The 23,371-nt window shown below is 36.6% G+C and overlaps 3 protein-coding genes across 14 annotated transcripts in view; all 3 read left to right on the top strand.

Annotated features, from left to right (window-relative positions):
* Positions 1-3,317, top strand: part of gramd1ba (GRAM domain containing 1Ba) — a 46,961-nt gene extending 43,644 nt beyond the window's left edge. For all 11 annotated transcript variants that reach the window (XM_056736109.1, XM_056736110.1, XM_056736104.1 and 8 more), the window contains one exon: positions 93-3,317. In XM_056736109.1, coding sequence (XP_056592087.1) covers positions 93-182 — 90 coding nt within the window. In that variant the 3' untranslated portion in view covers positions 183-3,317. The remainder of the gene's footprint in view (positions 1-92) is intronic.
* A 1,652-nt stretch (positions 3,318-4,969) lies between these two features.
* On the top strand, positions 4,970-18,187 carry git2b (G protein-coupled receptor kinase interacting ArfGAP 2b). Of its 2 annotated transcripts, XM_056736898.1 has the most exons (20): positions 4,970-5,127; positions 6,737-6,870; positions 7,298-7,410; positions 7,499-7,604; positions 7,719-7,805; positions 8,722-8,852; positions 8,939-9,033; positions 9,116-9,161; positions 9,363-9,414; positions 9,486-9,558; positions 11,013-11,110; positions 11,192-11,303; positions 11,390-11,532; positions 11,606-11,758; positions 11,831-12,040; positions 12,367-12,456; positions 13,395-13,471; positions 14,112-14,270; positions 15,520-15,583; positions 15,685-18,187. In XM_056736898.1, exons 1-20 carry the CDS (start codon positions 5,076-5,078, stop codon positions 15,862-15,864), a joined length of 2,175 nt encoding a protein of 724 aa, XP_056592876.1. In that variant the 5' UTR covers positions 4,970-5,075; the 3' UTR covers positions 15,865-18,187. The 2 variants fall into 2 exon arrangements, with proteins under 2 accessions (XP_056592876.1, XP_056592877.1); XM_056736899.1 differs by lacking the exon at positions 12,367-12,456.
* A 387-nt stretch (positions 18,188-18,574) lies between these two features.
* On the top strand, positions 18,575-20,184 carry gltpb (glycolipid transfer protein b). Its single transcript, XM_056737218.1, has 5 exons — positions 18,575-18,784; positions 19,175-19,233; positions 19,354-19,487; positions 19,700-19,850; positions 20,002-20,184. The coding sequence occupies exons 1-5, from the start codon at positions 18,682-18,684 to the stop codon at positions 20,182-20,184; spliced, it is 630 nt and encodes a 209-aa protein (XP_056593196.1). The 5' UTR covers positions 18,575-18,681.
* The last annotated feature ends 3,187 nt before the right edge of the window (positions 20,185-23,371 follow it).

Consider the following 23,371-nt stretch of genomic DNA (forward strand, 5'->3'; position numbering starts at 1 on the left):
CTCATGTCAATGTATCACATTGGTTAAATTGGGTAATAAAAATCATTATTCCCAGTCATTTCAAAAATAATTATTTATTTGTGTTTTTACAGATGAAAGAGTCTCTGATGAAGCTACAGAAAAGTGTGGGACTGAGAGACTACGAATCCGAGACTGAAGCCAGGAAGAATCATCATCACTGACGAACGGATTCCCGGCTCAGCGAACACAAACAACTCTCTTGAAGGACATTTGTTGAGCTGGGCCGGGTGGTGTGGGCAAGTTAAGTGGGCGGCACACTCACGACTACAGTACCTGGAAGTGCAGTCAATCTCTTCTGACAGCAGACACCAGAACTACTACGCTGTTACAGCTCTTTCATCCTCACCTCTTCCTTTTCTGGAATGTTACAGAAAGAGCCAAAAACAGAATGGCATGCCGCGGTGCAAACCTGATTGTGAAATCTTAAAGAAGTATTCCTCACACCCAGGGCTAAAACAAGCCGACTCTGTTGAATCCTCATTGCAAACGGACTCGCTGGTTTAAATACTTGAAAGACTGGAGCTGACGTTCAAATGAAGCGGCATCCTTTTTTAAACCTCTTGAAGTCTCGGACCAGGGGAAAGTAGAGTTATCAAAGTATTGCTTGGACATGTAAACCTTTATTTATAAATCTAAATATATATATGGAACTGAATGATATATACGTGAAATTATATGATTTGTAAGTAGAGTTATATTTGTAAGAGGTTTCCATGGAGAATCAAGGCTGGTTCCTTGATAGCTTGCGCCATGGTGCATCAGATATATGCAACTGATACTGTATTTACTTTCCAGTGTGGAGGAGCGACTTACCCTGATTGGTTGATTTGCAACGTGTCATTGGCTGCATTACAGTTTGCGTATTACTTTGCCGGTGATAGGAAAGTATATACTTTAAGACACAAAGCTTGGACAAACCACCTTGTTTTTAAATTTGTGGTAACAATTTGAAAAAAAAAACAGTCAACTTCTGTTTCCTGCCGTCTTTAAATGTAATTTTTTGAGGATCTATCAACAGAAATGCAATATAATACACATAACTATGTGTTCAGAGGTGTATGAAGACCTTACATGATGAAGCATTATGTTTTTATTACCTTAGAGAATGAGCTATTTCTATCTACATACACCACTGGTCCCCTTACACGTAATTCGGTGTTTTGTTTCTACAGTAGCCATAAACGGACAAACAGAGCGTGTTTCGTAAATACGTTATCTCCTTTAGGAGCGAAAACGTGACGACATCTTAGTCCTGTGTCAGCCACCGTAGTGCTTCGAAGCGGAGGGGGAATGAGCCGTTGTTTGCAATTCGCAACCTCACCACTAGATGTCGTTAAATTTCATACACTGGACCTTTAAACACACTCTGATTTGGCATGCTTACTATGATTTGTCAAATTGCCATCGCATACAATTAAGGGTGGATGTTTGGCAAAGTGTGATGCAGCTATCATGAGATTCAAAGTTGTGGTCAAACCAAACCCCTAATGCAGTGATGTTTGGGGCGTGTCAGCGGTTAGTGATGAAACTTTGACAGGTCCTCTCCAGCCAATTGCATCTATTTGTGAATGAGTTGTTTTAGGTACATGATTTTTTTTGTTTTGCCTCAGGAATTTATATCCTGCAGAGAGTTGTTAACAATTTCATATTGCCAATTTTTTAACGTGTTTTTGTTTCGAAGCCATTCTATGACTTTGTCCATATTGTATGTTTGTGTTTTGAAGGCAAATATACTACACATACTGCTATGATGTCATAAGAACATATTTGATGTGGCTTGTTCAGCAACTGAGCTGCACAGCTTGTGTTTTGATCCTTTCTTAAACAGACCAGCATTGTTTTGTTTTTTAAGTCTAAACTGTGAATTATGTTATGCTTGAATTTACAATATGAAACTTATCAGTATTTATTTTAATCTTTTGGAAATACAGTTCAATTACCTGAAAAAGATGGATTTATGTGTTGAGGTGCATCACTGGCTCGAGTAGAGAAAGTACCATCAGCTGTGAGCTGTGGTGCTTATGTGAGCGAATGAGATTCGAGTCTTCACATCCTGCCCTCTCTTTAGTATCTCTATGCATAAAGAATCAAAGAAGCTCAAAACTAAGGATGTGTTTTTACTGGACTGGATCTAGTAGTGAAGATCAATTTTAGTCTAATAATGGTTGTATGCTTAACCCATCTGATAATATTTCCATTTATATTTTTCCATTTTAAAAGCAAATGTCTGTATGCGTTTGTAGCCCAGTGTATGAGTGATGAAGATTCTGGGCTTTAGTTTTCTTTATTCTGTTAGAAAGTCTTAGCCACAGCATTTTTTATTTCTTAAACAGCACCAATGTGCAGCAGTAGATGTGCATTGTGTTTATTTATAGTCTTCATTTAAGCGTGCTGATTGCTGAAGCAATGAAGATTTACATGACTCTTTTCAATGCGTAATGCTGAAGGCCAGCGCAATAGTGCCACATTGTACGCTGTCAGGCGCTTAAAGGTCCAGTGTGTAATAATTTGGAGGATCTAGTGACAGAAATGCAATATAATACACATAACTACATCTTTAGAGGTCAGACCTATCGTAATGAAGCGTTATGTTTTTATCACCTTAGAGAATGAGCTATTTCTATCTGCATACATTGCGGGTCCCCTTACACGCAATTCTCCATTTTGTTTCTACAGTAGCCCTGAATGGACATACCTCTCTACAGAGCACGTTTCAAAAGTACGTTATCTCATTCTAGAAAAAAGCGAAAACGTGACGACATCTTCTGGAGTGCTTCTTAAGGAGTGAGCTATTCGTTGCAATTCGTAACCTCACACCTAGATGCCGCTAAATTACATAACTGGACCTTTAAACAATGGTTGATGGCTGTGACTGTTAAAGTCCAGACTAGTGTGAAATGATTTATCTCATTTTAGTTTGTAAATGATTTTTGCCGAAAAAACAGGAACAAGTGAAGTAATGGGCGTGATGTAGAAACCCACTGGATTGTTTTTAACGTTTTTTACATTCACTAAAACGAAAATGTTCTTTCAACCCATGAACTTCATCAACATAAATAGTAATAAACTGTAGAAGTGTTTTCTTTACAAGAATGAGTTTTAAAATGCTTTTATCGTGACTTTACAAAATGTATATACACAGAAGTATACTGCATTGTATGTATATGTCGTGTACAGTGCACTTCCTACATGCGCTGGGCGCACTGACAAAACATTCAGAAAATAATATACCCAACCAGTGTGTTGTTAAGAAATAGGCGGAATGAATAAAATTATTTAAGATATTTTTCTCATGATGTTTGTTTTATGGCTTCAGTTTTGTTGTGTGTTTGTCTCCATCAAAGATCAGCATTTCTATGATGTATTGTTGTCATTCCAGTCAGGTGTCTGTTGAACCAAATTAAACCTCAGGAGCGACATAAACAGCAGTGTTAGAGACTGACAGCATGACAAGAAACATGAAATCTGTGATGAAAATCAAGGTTATCACACAAAAAAGTTGAACTTTTCCTAAATACAAGTACAAATAGTACTGTTTAATTGCTTGAATGTGAAAATAAACTTTTTGTCTTTGCAGTATTTGAGGTCTGAGAAAATACAGAGCATCTTTGCTGTAACCTTGACCTGTTTCTCCAGTTTTCATTTTCAGCAAATAAATGCAAATATAAACAATATTTTGTATTTGACAATTGACAAACATATTGTTAGTAGTTCACAGAATCAAAAAAAATTGACCTAAAAACATACCTATAAATAGTAGATTTAGATAAGATGAAAATAACATTAAAATGTTCTGTTAATTTTTTTCAGCCGCTGTTTATATTTGTTTCTGCAACTACAGGAACTTTTGACTCCCCAAAATAAATAAATATAAACACCTGTGAATTTTACTTTCAATCATCAGAGTCTGTAATACACACAAAAATGTCAACAAATTGCATGGAGTCATTAAGATTTTAATCTGGAACTATTTGTACTTTAATATACAGTAAACCTTGAAAATGCTGCGGTAAAGACATGTTGCGGAAATGACATTTTTGCTAATATTGCAGTTAATTGGCAGCTAGCAAGGTCTACTGCTTAGTTTTAACTCTTGGCATCTTAATATACATGAACTAAACAGTAATTTAAATATACTTTTAAAATGTAGTTCAAAGTACAGAATTAAGCTGTATGGTAAAGCCACACAATAAATACTGACACAGAAAATATGATATTTACCTTATATTTTTGGGATCTTGTGATTGAGGTAGAGGTGTGGCCCAATCTGTCAGCAATGTTGTCAAATGCTAATTTCTGTTTTCATAGATACCACACTTTCTTGTCTTTGATAAAATGTCATGATAAAAGCTTTTTTTCATTGTTGCGTTAAGGACTCAAAAGTGTGGGACAGCAGATTTACTCGAAAAAAATTATACAGATGATCTGTAAATAATACAAATAATGTTAAGATACTGAAAATCAATATGTATATTAAACAATTGCATTTGAAATAACGTCAAATTTGATCTCAGTTAAAGCTTATTTTACCTATCTTAACATTTTGACCAGAATTTTTGGCACATGTATAAATTTGTTGTTGGACTTTTAAATGCTTCATAATTTTGTATTAAATCACATTAATCATTAATTATATTCTTTGTCAATGTGTGTAATGACACTGTGAATATATTAATAGCGTAATATGACAAATTTTTACATAAATCTAAACTTTCACTGGTGGGACTTCAAAGTGCCCGTAGTTGCAGAAACACCAATATATATATATATATACATATATAAGATAGTATAATATTATATATCCTCTGTATTAAATTGATGTTAATCATCACATTTTGATGGCACATTAATCTCTCGAGACATTTATCTCTCGATGAGAGAAACATGCGTGACGTCTATTCTCCGCCCATGACTCACGATCTCCTCCTCCACCAGGAAGTAAAAAAAAGGAGGAACAAGAGGAAAACACATCCTCCTCTCGCATCTGTTCCTTTCCCGCATTAATGCGTAAATCACATTAATATTTCAGATTATCAGTCAGTTTCAGCTGTATAATGTCTATGAAAGCGCGAAACAGAGAGATCTGCGCCGACTGCAGCGCATCCGGTAAGACAAACATCGACACATTGTAACAAACGGGGTCATCATCTGTTACTTTATCAAAGGAAACGGCTTTGATTATGTATCGAACTGCCGCTGTTTTATTAGTGAGGGGCATTCGTGATAAAACAAAAGTTGAAGGCCGATCGTGTTTATTTGTGCTGCAGGGTTTTATTGAAGCAGATATTGACAAACTGTTTGTTTAAGCTTGTAAAACAAACGCAATGATAATCCTCACGATTTAAGAAAAGAGGTAGAAATTATATTTTGAATGGATAAATAGCATTTATTGATTATTATGATCATATTCAGGCCTAATGAATTGATCTGTGGTGAAGCGGCATCTTTAGTGGAGACCTTGCAAAAAGTGGACCATAAATAACAAGTTGCAACAGTTTCTGTAAATATAATAATAAAACCCCAAACTTCAGTAAATTGGTATTAGCCAAAAGAAAGAAAAAGTATATCAACCTGGCAAAGTAATCTTACTATATTGATCTACCATTTCATCGTTTTGTCAATGATGTCCAGTTGTCTGCTTCCCAGATGTGGAAGTTGTGGTTTTGCAGTCTTCTGAATGGATTATGTTTCTGTTTCACGTGGTTTTTAGTAAATGATGAAGTAACAAATGGTGTCTTTTTTTGCTGACTGCACACACTTGCGTGGGGGTTTCACAAGTTTGTGCAAAATCTGTTGATTCGCGTTAATCCAGATTGATTTGACATTATTCCAAGGAGGATTTGTGTAACTGCAATCTGAGCTTTGGTGCAAAGGAGTTTGATCAATGATCTTGCAATCAAAAATATTTTTTGATGGGTTCACAGAATATTATTTCTTAAAAATCAGTCCCAAAATTAATTCATACATTTTATTTAAATCCATACGTTTCAAATTACATTTTGCATCCCAAATTTTTAATGCATCGAGTATTTAAAGGAGTAGTTCACTTTCAAAATGAATTTTCATGATAATTTACTCGCACCCATGTCATCTTAGATGTTCATGCATTTGTTTCTTTAGTCGAAAAGAAATGAAGGTTTTTGATGAAAACATTCCAGGATTTTTCTCCATATAGTGGACTTCAATGGACTCCAATTGGATACAGGTCAAAATTACAGTTTCACTGCAGCTTTAAATGATACCAGACGATGAATCAGGGTTTTATCTAATGAAACGATCGGTCATTTAAAAAAAATTATAATGTATCTGCCTTAGAAACACAAATGCTCGCCTTGCTCTGTTCTGCAATGCAGTTTCAGGACTAAACAAAATACGGACATTTAAATTTTTTTCAGCAAATAACCAATCGTTTGGCTAGATAAGACCTTTATTCATCGTCTGGTATCGTTTAAAGCCCTTTGAAGCTGCACTGAAACTGTCATTTTGACCTTCGACCGTTTGGAGTCCATTGAAGTCCACTTGTTGCTTATTGAAACCTATGTCAGTTCACAAAACTGTAAATTCTGAAAGCTTCCTTCATGTTTGGGAAATATTTTGTCCAAGCAAGACTTCAAGGTATATTGTGCTGATAAAAGAAACTCAGTCACGTATGTGTAGTATTAATAATCACGAAAAGTGAAGTGTGGATCACCAGGCTTTAAATTTTCCTCTTCAGACCCGCGTTGGGCTTCAATCAATCGTGGTGTTTTGATCTGCGATGAGTGCTGCAGTATTCACCGAGGGCTGGGTCGACACAGCTCTCAGGTCCGGCACCTGACCCATATTGCATGGCCCCTGTCCCAACTGCAGGTGAAGCCACACACAAACACACTCGACTGCTGCCTGTTTTGCGCTGCGTGTTAACTATGTTTTGTTGGAAGGAAATGTGAGGCATTGTATCTCAGTTCCTCATATCTAAAATAGAACTTGGTGGTCTGCGTAGCTTTCCTCATCGCCATCCTGTGCTTCTGTTTATAGTTTAGACTTAAGAGGTCATTCATAACGTACTGCGAGCAACACACTTCTGGTTCATTTCCTTGTTAAATTTTAACCTGAAATCTGTTTGACATTCTGAGTGATGCTTTTGGATTTTAGGCATGTGTCGAATGTGTCCTTAGTTAATGAATTAATTTATGTGTTCATTTTTGTCTCGAGTGATTGACAGTCATATTAAATGCACGAGATGAAAGGACTGGCTGAACTGGTTCATTAGTGTTTCTTTGGTGTTTATCCACAGATGGTGAGATCCCTGTACAGTAATGGAGCAAATTCAATCTGGGAACACAGTTTATTAGATCCATCTTCTATCATGAGTGGAAAACGCAAAGCCAACCCTCAGGACCGCATCCAGTGAGCTATGACACCTCATATATCATTGACATTGAAAGCCAAGCGAGTCTCTCGGCGTAAACATGCTTACAATATGCTTTCCTCTCAGCCCCAATAAAACAGAGTTCATTAAAGCGAAATATCAAATGCTGGCTTTTGTTCATCGAATGCCGTGCCGAGAAGATGACAGCATTACTGCTAAAGACCTCAGCAAGGTTAAAATCTGCTTTTAGTTGGAATAAGTACACAGCATTTATTTGAAAATTGAAAAACAATAGACGTTAGAATTATAAACTGTATTGATGACGTAACTTTACCATTGATTTCAGCAACTTCACTCAAGCGTGCGTACAGGCAATTTGGAAACATGTCTGCGGCTGCTGTCGCTAGGCGCACAGGCCAACTTTTTCCATCCAGTAAGTTCCCACCAGTCACTTCTTGTTTTGAGAAGATCAAATTTATCTTTTAGTATTAAAACAAAATGTATAGACTTTCTTTGATTGACAGTAGCCTTTTAAAACTTCAACGTGTATTTTAAGATGTTAAGAAAGCTTAAAGACATGTTTAAATACAAGTATTAAAATGAAAGAACTTTTATAAATGTTATCTATCTTTCACTGTTATTTTAATTTTTTTTACAAGTTTTATATAAAAGCATTGTTGAGTTTTTGTTGGTATTATGGTGTGAAGTTATGAAACCATGAATTGGTCTTAGAGCTGATATGGCAATCAAAATAAATCAATAAGAAAATTAAAAAGTCCAGCATGTCAAATTTAGCGACATCTAGAGGTTAGGTTGTGAGTTGCAACCAATGGCTCACTCCAGACCTTCTGATAAGGAGACCTTCACATTTTCGCGTCTTTGCTGATGAAGATAACCTAAATGAAATACACTCTGTAGAGCAGTTTGTCCATTTAGGGCTACTGTAGAAAGAATATGGCGAGTTCCCTTTTAGGGGTCCCGCAGTGTATGTGGATAGAAATAGCTCATTCTAAGGTAATAAAAACATAACGCTTCATTTTGTTAGTTCTTTATACACCTCTGAAAACATATGTATATTATATTGGGTTTATATCAATAGATCCTCAAAAAAAACACTGAACTTTTATTTGGAGTAAACAACCATAAAGTAACATTCAATTTTTACATTTCAAACAGAGAGACAAAAGTGTAGAAAGTTTCAGATTGCAGATGAGTTATTGGTAGTTATTAACATTCATGCGTTAAGCCAGCGCTAATAGTAATAGAAATACAATAAAGCGATTTGCCTTAGTCAAGCTACTTTGTCATTTTGTACTTATTTTAATGAATGTTATTAATTTGTTTTTAAGGAGAAGGGAAATACTCCTCTACACGTAGCAGCTAAAGCCGGTCAGCTGTTACAGGCAGAGCTTCTCACAGTTTACGGAGCAGATCCTGGATCTCCAGACAGCTCCGGAAAGACGGCCATCGATTACGCCAGGTGAGAAAGAGCCGCACTGCGGACTGCAGGCAAAACCCAAGAAATCGATACTGAGATTTAATGCTGTCAATAACATCCCATCGCAGGCAAGCAGGACACCAGGAGCTGGCAGACAGATTGCTGGAGATACAGTTTGAGCTGACAGACAGACTGGCGTTCTATCTGTGCGGGAGAAAGCCAGGTCAGTAGATACGCTACGGCGGGAGGATTTTGCATGTGAATGTATCATTTATGTCTGTTATAAATATTTTTTTCTTTTCCAGATCATAAAAGCAGTCAACACTTTATCGTTCCACAGATAGCAGACAGGTAGGCGATGACTTTCGTTTGTAGTGTTTACATCAAAGGACTGCATTGTTTTATTAATGTAATCCTTAATCGCATCATTTGTTTTCTTTGCTCCGCATCGATAAGAAATGTGTAAGTGTGGCATTCACGTGTGTTTGTTTAAAACAATGAGACGTTTAGAACCACATGATAACAGTTTTCAAACTTTCTTTTTGTATACAGCAGTCTTGATTTGTCCGAACTGGCCAAAGCAGCGAAGAAGAAGCTTCAGTCTGTAAGTCTGTATCCCAATTGAAACGTCTCCTTGACACCTGAAGTTTGTTGAGGTGATTTTTCTTTTTTCAGCTCAGTAATCATCAGTTTGAAGAACTAGCCATGGACGTCTACGACGAAGTTGACAGAAGAGAAACGGATGGAGGTATGAGGAAACTTTAAAGGGATAGTTCACCCAAAACTAAAATTCCGTCATCATTTACTCGCACTCATGTCATTACAAACTTGTATGACTTTCTTTCTTCTGCAGAACACATAAGATATTTGTACCCTTTCACTTTTATTGGGTGGACACAAAACCAATGCAAGTCAATGGCTGCCAGTTAAATCCTTCGCCGCCAGCCTCTTTAAAATAAAGTTGCCAGCCTACGCTAGCGTTTTTTAACATTTTCACCCAACTTTAATCGCTCACTGTACATTTTCTGTATAGAATATATGGACAAACAATATGTCAAATGAAAGAACAGAGTCTCACCTTTTAAACAAAAGAAACCATATTCTTCTATCTTCATTTGTTCGTTTTATATCACTCCGTAGATATGGGTAGGTTTCTTAAAAAATGCATCATTTTGATTAAACAGCTGAGATAATTAACATTTTTTGTCAAAGATTCCGCCCGGATTACACTCAGAACAATCATTAAAAAACGCAAAAACATATACGTTCTAGGTTCCTGTACTTTTTCCCAATGGTGTGTAATAGCGCCACCTGCTGTACAACAGCACAAACACTGATTGCCGTAAAAACTTGTCTTTTTGGCGGGGAAGCGTTTTTTTTAAATGACGAGAAAACTCGTCAATGGAGGTGAAAGAGTTAAAGCGATAATTCACCCAAAAACTCAAATTTCCCGTTTATTTACTTACTTATCCTAGATGTAGGTATAACCATAAAGAATTGTTTGGTAAATCCGTAGCCCTCTCTGCTTCATATAATGGGTCTATGGGGTCCACCTGTCTAAGAGTTCCTAAAGCACATAATTCAAAAAAACAGCTCCTGGCAACATGTGAACGTTTCGTTTGATATTTTCATAAAACTGAACTTTATTTTTAATAATATTAGCCATAATGTGCAGCCTCTGCAAACAATCGCAATCTTATTCTTGTATTTTTTGTGGCAGATGGCATACAGCATCTGGCACGTTTAGCGCCACCTGCAGGAAGGGAGTGTTGAGACTGTACAGTATGGCTAATATTATTAAAAATGACGTTCAAATATATTCACGAAACGTTAACATGTCGCCTGGAGTTATGTGCTTTAGGAACTCTGGGACAGGTGGACCCCATATACTCCCAGTATATGAAGCAGAGAGGGCTGCGGATTTACCAAACAATCTTCTTTATGGTTCTGATGGCCTGAGAGTGAGTTAATAATCGGCAAATTGGAGATTTTGGCTGAACTGTCCCTTTAGCAATAATATCTTCTTTGGTGATCCGCAGAAGGAAAGTCATTCAGGTTTGAAATAACAAGAGGGTGAACAAATGATGACGGATTTTGCATTTCTGCGTGAACTATCCCTCCAAAGCCCCAAAATCTGATTTAACCTTAACATTAACCTTTGCTTTTAATGTTTTTAATAATGTCTGTCCTGTGTTGTCGTAGTATGGCTTGCAACTCAGAACCACAGCACGTTTGTAACAGACACTACGATCATACCCTTCCTCCCCGTCAACCCTGAATATTCTTCGACCAGGAACCAGGCAAGTCGACCGATTCCCACACATCACCTGGACGGTTTGGGTTTCCATCTGATTATAACTTGAATATGTCATACATTGCAGGGTCGACAGAAGCTGGCAAGATTCAACGCGCATGAGTTTGCGACGCTAGTTATTGACATTTTAGCCGATGCCAAACGGCGTCAACAAGGGAGTTCGCCTGATAATGTGAAAGGTGATGAAAAGAATGAAAGAACTTTGGGCGAATTATTGATTGAGCAAGAAGTTGTTCAATTTTGTGTAATTTGTTTTTAAATCCAGATAATGTCGAGTTAATTCTGAAGGACATTGGTAACCGTCACGGCAGTATAAGTCCAGAAATAGATCAGCCCGATTACGACAGCGTCGCATCTGACGAGGAAAACGACCAGGAACTGACATCTGGAAAAGACGAACGGACCAAGGTACGTTGCTAAGACGTTGCATCTTGGTATGGCTGTCTTGAATTGGGCCTTGTGAGTTCATCTCCTCTCGCAGAGCTCGGAGTCCTCGGATCTCTCGGACAGCCCCATAACAGTCCAGGAGTTCATGGAAGTGAAAAATGCCCTCCACTCCTCTGAGGCAAAAATCCAACAGCTCCTCAAAGTCAACTGTCATCTGAGTGAGGAGTTGAGAATCATGCAGAGCAAAGTGAGACCCAAATTGACCACATTCCCTACTGTACAATCGAGTCAGTCTCTGATCGGTGTTTATATATTTCAGTTGAACTCTCTTCAGAATGAGAACAGCACTCTGAAATGGCAAACTCCTGATAGTTTGGCGAGGCCGCAGGATCTCCCGCACAGGCTGACTCAACGCGGCTGCCGGGCCATGTCGATGTACGAGACCGGATCAGTTCTGAGGCAGTATCCCCCTAAAGGAGAGACCACCCACCGTGACACAACTCTGACTCTTCAACCGCTGCCCTCTAATGTGAGTCCTAACCGAAGTTTCCCATTCCATTACCTTCTTTTAATATGTAGGGGTTGCACCAACTGGTCGATGGGTTCGTTTTGGCTGGTGTACATCACTTAACTTATTACGTAGACATGAGGAATGGATGCAGTAATGCTGCACAGACATTCTCATAAGGCAAACTTTGATTAGATGACTAGTCGACTTGTAAAAATAAGCACGCTCGGTAACCCGGGCGAATCATCTTCTCAGGTATGGCTTGATGGTCCTGTCCTTTTTTTGCATTCATATCAAATTCAAAAATTCCACTTACCCACTTTAAAGACAATCTAAACCCTTTCTAGATTGGGAAGGGTCCCTCGGTGACCACCTTCTCCTCTCTCCCCTCGTTCCCCTCACCTCCGTCCTGGTCCAGGGATGAGAGAACCCAAAGGGTGAAGTACCTGCTCAGTGATCAGGCTGCTGGAAGAGCTTCTCTCTCTATCTGTCCCACATTTACTCAATGCATGAACCTCAGATCTATACAACAGTCCAACGCACAACATGTTCCTCATTGTTCCTGTGCTGGATTACTAACTTTAATCTACATTTGAAGGGATAGTTCTGATTGAAATGAAAATTCTTGCATCATTTAGTCACCCCTTTGTCATTTCAAACCTGAAGGACTTTGTTTCATCTGCTTAATACAAATTATGGTGTTTTGGAGAACGTTGGGTTACGTCGGCCACCCATCGACTTTCATTGTATGGACATTTTTGCAAAATCTTCATGTAGGTTTCGAATGTCATAAGGATGAATAAATGATGACAAAATATGTATTTTTGAGTGAACTATCCCTATAAGGCCAAGGTCAAAATGTTGTTTCTTTCACCATGCAAGAGTGATTGTGACCGGGCCTTTACAAGCACAGCGAAAAACAATAACATAACTCACAACTCTGCTTAATGTATGGAGCTGTCACTGCCTCTTTAATATCTTAGGCCTGAAACACGCTCTATGCAAATACGCAAATGCAACATAAACTCAAATTGTGTTCCTGCATATTAATTGGTAAAGCCTTGCGATAGCCACTCACAGGTCGCGGGTTTGATACTTAATGCGCGTCACTTTGAATACCAAATCCTTAAATGTAAACGCAAAGGAAATATTATAATATGTGGTTAAATGGTACAGACATTGTCAGAGCGTTCACGTCTGCAGTTGCGTACTTGAGTAGCGTGTGTTTCTGCCTCATTTCTGTTATGCTGATGTTCTGATTCTCCACCGAGCATGAAGGTCTGCTGTTTCTTCAAGCTTTGTTGAGCAAGCACTGACGGTCAATAACAGGCTGTTCATGTTTCTATAGACGTTCATTGTGTTTCTACTGTTTCAGGGCTGCAGTCTGGACGCTCCCAGCCGCTTGTCTAAGAGAGATGACACACTGAACCATGTCGAGAACGAAGATTCTTGGTTTGTCTTAGTGTTCTCTTTGTCTGAAAAACATGCTTCTCATTTATTTGTGCGTTGGGACTAAAGTACAAACTAGTGGTGTCACTATATACCGGTACTGACAGTAACCTTGACATTAATATGATTGATATTGTGGAAATGCACATCTATACAAATCATTTTTAAAACTATATAATTCAGTCAAAATAATTCAACAATTTGGTTACAAACAACTTGTGTTTTGAGTGGAATTCATTGTCAAAAGAAACTAAATTAAATATAAATGTGGCTGATGTATTTATTAATTCAAATTCATTGTGATAATATCGTTATTTGTTTGGTGTGATAAAAGTGAAAATCTGATATTGTGACAGCCCTAGTACAACGCTTTTGTGTCTTTTTTTTGTTATTTATGAATTCTTTATAAATAAAACGATACAATTATTCAATTATTGTAACAAAATTAGCTAGTTTTAATTGCATTAATTGTGTCTTTGCCTTTAAATGACCCGAAACATCAGCGATCATCATTACTATTCAAGCCTTCCTTAAAACATGCATCACAACACTTTGTGTTAAAATTTTTCTCTGCATTCATCAAGCTCACTAAATAAACGCTATTTAATAATGCTGTATGTTTTTATTGACATCATTTTGACAGCTGGGTGCCCGACGACACTGTCCCGTCAACAGAAAGCGTGTCTGAGGGCGAGTGTGACCCTACATTACCCTGCACAGAGGACGTCATTAGCAAAACAGAGCTCATCACCAAGAACATCCAAGAGTTACTGAGAGCCGCACAGGAGAATAAACACGAGAGGTATGAAGCATGAGTCAATGGTTTACACTGAGGCACTCTGGCTAATGAAAGCGCCTCGTCTTCAACAGGGGTTCAGTGTTCTGATAGCACTCAATCCTGTTGACACAGTGCATCTTTTGTCTATCTGCTGAGTGAATGGATTTTAAACACAGCTGGGATTCAGATTCAATACAACGTTACCAAGAAACTGATAATATACTAAATCTAGCTTGATTCAGTGGCTTATACAGAGTTTTCTTTTATATATTTTTTTATCAATATGGCACAAAATAAGCAACAATGGATCCGATATCAGTGGTTTTGTTGCTTAACTTGTGCCGGTATTCAATGAGATCAGTGACCGTCATTATGCATTCATGAGAGAATGATACTGTAGGTTTGTGTTTCAGAATACCCAGATCTACACTTGCTATGTAAGCACCAGCTGAAACTCCAAATCTATACTGAACACATTACATTTTCAACAGCAAACCTCTGTTTAGGGCGTTGTGTTGTTTTTCCACTGTAGTTTTGATGTAGCTGCGATGCAGTTGCATGAGATTGAAAGCATATTCAATATTCTCTATATTCTAGAATCTTTATGGTGAATTTTTATATGGAGTAGGGCTGTGCAATATATCAAAATATCGAAGATGTGCATATCGCAATGGTTTGCCATAAATTAGATATTTAATTTTTCGTAAAGTTATGTATGGTCAAGAGTAATATGCTGAATATTAAATCTTTTCTGCATCTACAGCCGTGGAAAAAATGAAGAGACCATTCCAAATGTTCATTTATTCATCTTTTCTAGATGTGTTGTGGCCATTTTAGTCCAGTGTCTGTTGAATTTCAACAAAATCAAACCTCATGAGTGACATAGTCATCCAATAGCGATGTGAAAGTCTGACACCCTGACAAAACTGATAAAAATCAAGTTTATCACATATAAATATCTTTTGAGCTTTGTTCAAAAACATGTGATTTTGCTGAAAATATAATATCTTTTTATTTAAAATGTGGGAGAAATATTGTTAGTAGTTCAAAGAATGAAACAAAAATGAGAATTTTACCTAAACACTTACCTATAAATACTCAATTTTAAAATCAGGAGAACTGATTTTGAAATGGTCTCTTAATTGAGCATATCTTTAGTTGCACTACATTTCCTTCTCTATCCTCGCAATGATTCATTTGCATTTTTGTAATCAATGTCTTGCTTTATATCATCATCTTATTAATACGATAATAACTTTCTTTTTTTTTTAAGCTTTGTCCCGTGTTCAGACAGAATTCTTGCTGCAGTGACAGAAATGGCCACATTATTTCCTAAGGTAAGACTTGACAACACCGTCTCATAATGGAGAATATAATCCTTAAAATTTTGAGGAATTTTAAGTGACATGTTCTGAAAAGCACATTCTACCCGGTACAGAGACCGTCCTCCGAGACCATCCGCCGCTCCTTGCGTCTGCTGACCTCTAGTGCCAGTCGTCTGCAGTCCGAGTGTCAAAAGGCATCGCCGCACGACTCGCAGCAGGTCATTCAGTGTGCCTATGACATCGCCAAAGCGGCTAAACAGCTAGTTACTGTAACAACCAAAGACAGTAACTGAATTACGTCTCGACACCTCCTGCTTATTACGTCCAATGTCATTTCATGTCTTTTATGTCAGTATTATTGGTGATGTGTTGTGTTCCTTCATGCGGCACGGTTTGGTTTGCCTTTATTGCGAGTATTAATGCGTCATTTCAACTTTCAGGACACAATGCCTTGAAAATCAATGGCGTATTTCTTGTGGTGAATTTTTTAATGAAACTAATATTTTTGCTTCCTATGGTGCTAATAACCGAACAGAATGTCTGTGTTGCTTGTGTGTGTGCGTGCAAGCAGAACTAGGACGTTAGTCATTTACTTCTTACACCAGAGTTTCAGTGAGAATAAAAATGTGTGTTCCGCTGTTATTCAGCCGGTGTGATAGTGTGACAGACATAATTTCCTGTGCAATAACTGCATTTAGTCGCCCTGCAAAATGCTACATTACCCTCCTGATGTTAATAATGTGTGGTCATATTATGCAGTCCTGGTGTGTGTGTGTGTGTGCACGCTTGGGAGTCTATTATATACTGTACTTAAAGGTATATGTCATTTTTGTACCACAAGTGATAACGTTTTTTTTCTGAGCTCTGAGAATAAACTATGATATATATTTTTGTTTATATACACACAGGAATGTAAATCTAGTGGTACAGAAATTACACATTTAAAGGGATGGTTCAAATTCTGAAATAGGAAATATTCTCTAGTAAACCAATACATTTCTTTGTTTGGTTGAACACAAAAATATGTTTGGAAGAAGGCTTGTAACCAAACAGTTCTTGGATCCCAATGATCACAATGTTAGTCAAAAGTGCCTCGGAACTGTTCTACGTTCTTCAAAATATTTTCTTTTGTTTTTATAAAGTTATTTTTCCTGCTACGGTAGTCAATGGGTCCAAGAACTGCTTGGTTAAAAGCATTCTTCCAAATATCTTTCTCTGTGTTCAACCACACAAAAAAATTTATACAGATTTGGAACAACTCGCGGGTGAGAAAACTATAACCGAATTTTTTATTTTTGGGTGAACTGTTCCTTTAACCTTTAAAGATACACTTTCCTTATACATGCAGTTATCTGCTCACATTTCAGAGGTGTTAAAATACTCTGGAGTCATAAGGAGTCGGAAGTGAGTTTGGGCTGGAAACATTGTTATGTCAATATATATATATATTTATAATATAACAATCATGCCCTGCGATGGGTTGGCACTCCATCCAGGGTGTATCCTGCCTTGATGCCCGATGACTCCTGAGATAGGCGCAGGCTCCCCGTGACCCGAGGTAGTTCGGATACAGCGGTAGAAAATGGATGGATGGATATAACAATCATATCTTTCTAGTTATTTTACGTAATCATTTCATTTTTTCCCATCATTGACCAGTCCAGATATACATCCGCGTGCAATTCCTTTTTTTTTTGTTGAATGATGGGGTCCGTGCAGGTTTTCACTTATAAAGGGCATCACAAAATATCATTTTTTTCATAGACGACTAGGAAACGAAATCCTGTTGACATGAATAAACTATATGTGATGTTTAACGGATGTATCTTGCACATCCAAGAAATATATGTTCATGTGCTGCCTTGTCTGAAATCATACCAATACCACAAATTGTCATTGTGATATTGCAAAGTAATATATGAGGAGTCTGATTCCAAAATGAGAACTCTGTTTTTAACGTTTTTTCAAAAATCATGTTTTTTTATTGTGCTTTCCAATCAATGTAAATCAATCACTGTTGTTGGCTTGTTTTGATTTAAGCCATAATACAAACAAAACACATAAAAAGAAAAAACATGATTTTTCAAAAATCTTAAAAACATAGCAGCCTTGTTTTAAAACCAAACTCTTCATATGTTCCTGTGACATGTCTGTCTGCCCAGTTTGACCTGTCAAAAATCTCCCCGCAAAACATGATGGGTATACTAAATGCAGTACTAAGTTAAGGTCTCCACACCATTTTTACCGATGGTTTATTGATAAAAATGTTTTGGCAGAAATAACAAGGATGTTGATCGGGGAACATGTCATACTTGGCAAAATCAGGGTCACCGAACAAACACCTGCCACCATCTGTTGTGCCCTTGGCTTTATGCACGCGTGACGTATAGCCCATAGTGATTTTATGATACCTTTTCCCATTATGTTTTACGACATTGTATTTATATGAAAGCTATGTATGTAAGCTGCTGGTTGTTAACTATGTAGGCCGCACAACTAATCTGGTGGAGTTAAATCTGGTTCTTGTGTTTCCTGGCTGACTTTCACCTTCATGTTGATATCTATTAAGCAGCTGATCTTGTTACTAAATATAATAAAACAAAAACAGTATTTTAACTGTAACGACATGTGTCATTTTTAATAGACAGCCTTATAATAAAGTATTAAAGAGGCCATATGACATTTTTGGTTAAAAATGTGTCGGGTACAATTTTGTGATAAAATGTCACATAATATGACTTCAATCCTTGTAAAGATAATGTAATGTGTCACTTTTTTCTATTTGTTTTTAAAATATCACCCTAATCTTTATTAGGCTACTACTGTTTTGAACTAGACAGTACTTAAAAGTAGAAAAACATCAATACAAAATACATGTGCAAATGTTTTGAAACACTTTATCCACTTTTACCCTTATTATATTTCAGTAGGAACGTGTTTAAACTGCTGGCATGATTTATTAACGTTGTAGACTGAATGTGAAGTCGGATCGCATCAGTCGACTGTCCTCACCTGTTGAATACGACACACCGGACGCGGTGAGAATAAAATAAAAACAGGCCGTTTCAAATCGAAATCGCTTGTAGAAAGTCGTGCTTTAAAGTTAAGCAATGACACTTTTACTGGATAACCAATTCCCACCGCTGCCGGAAAGCAAGGAGATCAACACGAGAGTCTTTCTGGAGTCTGTCTCTCACCTGCCGCCTTTCTTCGGTGAGTGCTCATCTTCATTTACAGAAATAACTCGATTCAGTTATTTTTGTGAACGAGTCTATTATTGGGTTTTTAAATAGACATCATAAACATTTTCATTAAAGCGATTTAAATATTTATAGGGCGTAACGGATATTTCGCTGTTTGCAATACCATTTTATGTCTTAAGGTGGCGCCAAATGATACTTCTGTAACTGTTGGACGTGCTGTGGGCCTAATGCATCATATCTCAATGACACAAAGTGTTTCTTTCAATTTTATAAAATACTTTTTTTAACGTTAAGCATTTTTCCATTTGTAAAGTGAATTTACATTTTTTGCATATTGATAATGGTTTTCTTAATTTTGTAATCAAAGACTGACAGGGATTAGCACACAATTGTTTTTCAGATTGTCTCGGTTCCAAAGTTTTTGCACCAATTAAGGCTGACATAAATAGAAACATTACAGTAAGTCAAAACACTATTTTTATGTAATGCTTTTAAATTTTGTTTTTGTGTAGGACATTTTCATTTAATTCCACCAAACACACACTGATCAGTGTTTGAATTCTTTCCAATTTCCACAAGAAAATTACATCTGTCTATGACTCTGATCCGGTGAAGTATGAGACCCTTCAGCAGATCCTGTTAGCCGAGAAAAGCATCCATGGTTCAGAATGGCCTAAAGCTGGAGCGACACTGGCACTGATGTGGTTAAAAAGGTTAAAATGTGGTTAAATGTGGTTAAAAACATTCTCATTTAAGTTTATTTAACTAATTGTCTTACAGTCATTTGAAAACTTTTTTTGGAAAAGTTTCTTTTTATCTCCATATCAGTTCAAAACCATAATTATATAAGAAAATCTTAAAAAATCATCGCAATTTATTTCAAGTCCCACTGTTTTATGAAGTGTTTGTACTAATCTGGTTTCAGAGGTCTGCGGTTCATTCAGATTTTATTGGAAAGTCTATCTGATGGAGAAAGAGATGACGAAAATCCCATTCTTATCCGCATCAATATCACTAAAGCGTATGATCAAGCCCTCAAAAGGTATCATGGCTGGATAGTCCAGAAGGTTTTCAAGGTTGGTTTACAAGACATTACTGAAACTACAGCATTTCAATCTTGTTATTGCAAACTACTGCAGAAGTTAAGCAAAAGTCTCAGAAATTTACTAAATCACAGTGTGTGGAAACTTTTGAAAAGACAAATAAATATTTTTGCTTTTGCTGTAGGCTGCATTATTTGCCGCACCCTGCCGGTCGGATTTTCTCAAAGCTTTATCCAAGAATCATGAAGTTGCTGAGGAGGACTGCTTATCTAAAGTTCGTCAGTTTTTAATAAACTTCACTGCGACTGTGGATGCCATTTACGAAATGTATTATACAATGAATGCTGAACTGGATTACCAGGTTTAAAAAAAAATTATGTTGGATTTTAGAGTACACATTTATGTAGGACAATTTTTGACAAGGCCTTTTACCTTAAATGAGGTCTTATTAAGATGGCATGACTTATCATTTGAGTTAAGGTTTAGTTTAGCATTCTTCATTGAATATTTTTGAACCAAAGGGAAGCATGTGTTTTCCTTGGAAACTAATTCATTATGTTTAATTGCAAACATAAATGCACAAATAATTTTATAAAACCACAAAATATTTACAGGAGGTTCACAGGTTATACTAAAAAGCCAGTGTTAATGGTAATATAAAATATAAAGAATCGTATTTATATTTCTAACCAACCAATACCTCTTTGATTCAAATTCATTTTTAAACAGCAATATTTATTGAAATAAGAAATTGTTGTGAATCTTAAGACGTGCAATGTTTTTCTGAGATGCACTATAGACACATTCAGAATATGACAGGAGTGAAGACTAAATCAGCAAAACAAAGTAAATGTTAGAGCAGCATTTAAGTATCAGAAAATTAAACGGTAAAAAATCTTTATTGGTTTGACAAATAAAGAAAATTTAACTTAATGCACAATTATAAATGAAAATTTAAATAAAAACAAAAGATAGATATTATATTTAATCAATAACATGTAAATCCGCCATACACGCTTAAAGTCCAAGTGAAATTAAAAAAGACAATTCGTATTTTTCATGAAATATTGCAACGTTTATATTAAATATCTCATCAATGTGGGTCGTTATCTTTCAAAAATTCTTGTACCCTGATAATCATCAATTAAAATCTGAAAATGCACTTCCTGCCTGAAATGACTATCCATCTCAAATTATGCAAATTAGACGGCTTGGCGGAACATCTGTAACTCCGCCCCTTCAAATGTCAGTCTGCTGCCAGTTTCATTTCAAAATCAATGCAAACGCTGTTTTTAGACATCCAATCAATTCGCAAGACATGCCCACTAATTTTCTCAATTTTCACTCGGAAATGTGTCAGAATACCGAAGAAAAACTTTAAATGTGACTATATTTTAAGGCTTTCACTGTATTTAGGGTGGGGGAGGGGTTCTGAGGGGGAAAGGGCTCGTAACCCCAGTTTAATATTGATATTCTCACTGAAATTGTCCCACTAATTCATGTTTGGTCTTTAACAAGTTAATGCAGGTTTTACATGAAATAATTACCGAAGTAATACAAACCTTTTTGTTTTGTCATTCCTCCATTGTTCCCCACTCCAAACAAATGGGAAAAAAAAATTGACAAGAAATCTCACTTGTCATTGGTTAGTTTTCACGGGCATTTGCACTGAACTGTAAATCGATTTTCAGGAGAGAAGAATTACAGTGGTCAATAAACATTTTCCCATAATCCTTTGCTATTTACAGTATAATACTGTTTGCCGTTTTAACAGTATTATACTGTACATATTGAAATGTTGAAAAAACTATTCAAATGACAAAAATTTGTTACAGTGTAGAACTCAAACATATTGTTACTTTAACTAATTTTGTGGCATACATACAGAACTTACGAGCGAAACTGATGTAAACATATGAAACAGGCCTATACAACTAAATAAAAAAGCTCTCTCATAATATACAGAAAATCATCTCATGTTGTTTATTTCTTTCTTTATCGTATCTGTCACAGAAACTGAAATGATTGTGATCACTATTCAAATCCTGTTTAATTCACGTGAGCTCTGAGACACAGCATGGACATCCAATTTCTGTATGATATTGGTATTGACATTTTATTTATGAAGCTCATGTGTTACCTGTTCACCTGATCCTCATCCTGCTCTCTCATACATAACAAATGATGAACAAATAAACCAAACACGACACTTTATATGACAGATATACTGTTTGTGATTGTGATGTTTAATGTACTGTTGTGATGATGTTACACCTTGATCACATACAGAGGATGGTTTACAAACGGGGTTAAATCTGAGCTCAGTTTGACACATTGTTGACATCTCTTCTCAAACTCAAATGATTGTCCGATTTCTGACTCTTTCTCTCTTCACAAGAAACATCTGAGACAAGGAGAAATACCTTCTGCTTCTCTCCATTTAATCTCATTGATTTAGAAATAATTCAAGAGATCTCATCTATGAGTTTCTAACAGACCTAAACAAAAATAATAATTTTATGTAATAAGGTTTTATGAATTCTGATTAACTTTTTCCCGATGAATTTAAAGCTATCAATTAAAATGTAATTCAATTCAAAGATCTAAGTAGGGCATGTATTGATTCTGTTTAAGGCCATCGCTAGTTAAAACAATTGCTTCACATACATCGAGGGACAGTTTCATTTAATTCTCTGCGTGCGTTTAAGGCAATTTAACTGTCAGAAGAGCGTCTCTAAAATGAATTTACCCCACACGACTCCAAGTTCAATTCAATTCACTATTTATTGTCATGCAAGATAACAACTACATTTTGTTAGACCATCAAACAATGCATAGTAATGAAACACAAATAGTAGTTCAGGGATCCTATCCCATTAAAATAAATAAGCACTGTGTACACATATTGCACAAATAATGGTCAATGCCAGCTCAAGTAAATGTTTTTATTTATGTCAAACATGATATTTAATAAGAAGAATGCAACATGGAAGCCCCTTCACTGGTGAACCTCTCTGTACTCTATGTGTTGAATCTGAGTTAACCCAATGTTACTGTATTCACATGTATGAGAAATGTGAGGTGTGTTCATTCGGCTTCTGTTGACTTTAATTAAAAGACATCAGTTCTCACAAATACAGATGATGTTGAGGCGTTTTCATCACTGCTTCACATCAATTCATTACAAATACAGTAAAGAACAAAATCATTGAGGTATTATCATGGTAAATGTTTCTTTATGTTTATAAGGTGTTCTGATGGCAGAATATCAAAAACATCTGTACTGCAAACATCTGAAGATGAAACATGATGAGTTTGTGCTGCCATCTGCTGGTTCCCTATACGAAAAAGAAATCATAGATGAGATGAGAAATACTTCATCATCTATAAAGAAATACATCAGAAGAGTGTGATGCAGATGAAGTGTTGTGTGTCCTGTATACGGTTGATTCTGTGACTGTATTTGGTCAATGAGATTGATCATATATCAACATGATCAGGTCTGAAAGAGCCAGCGGGTCGTTCAATGTGTTCATATCAGTTCAGGAACTGCA

The sequence above is a fragment of the Triplophysa dalaica genome, chromosome 22 (genome assembly GCF_015846415.1).
Source record: "Triplophysa dalaica isolate WHDGS20190420 chromosome 22, ASM1584641v1, whole genome shotgun sequence".
NCBI lineage: Eukaryota > Metazoa > Chordata > Actinopteri > Cypriniformes > Nemacheilidae > Triplophysa > Triplophysa dalaica.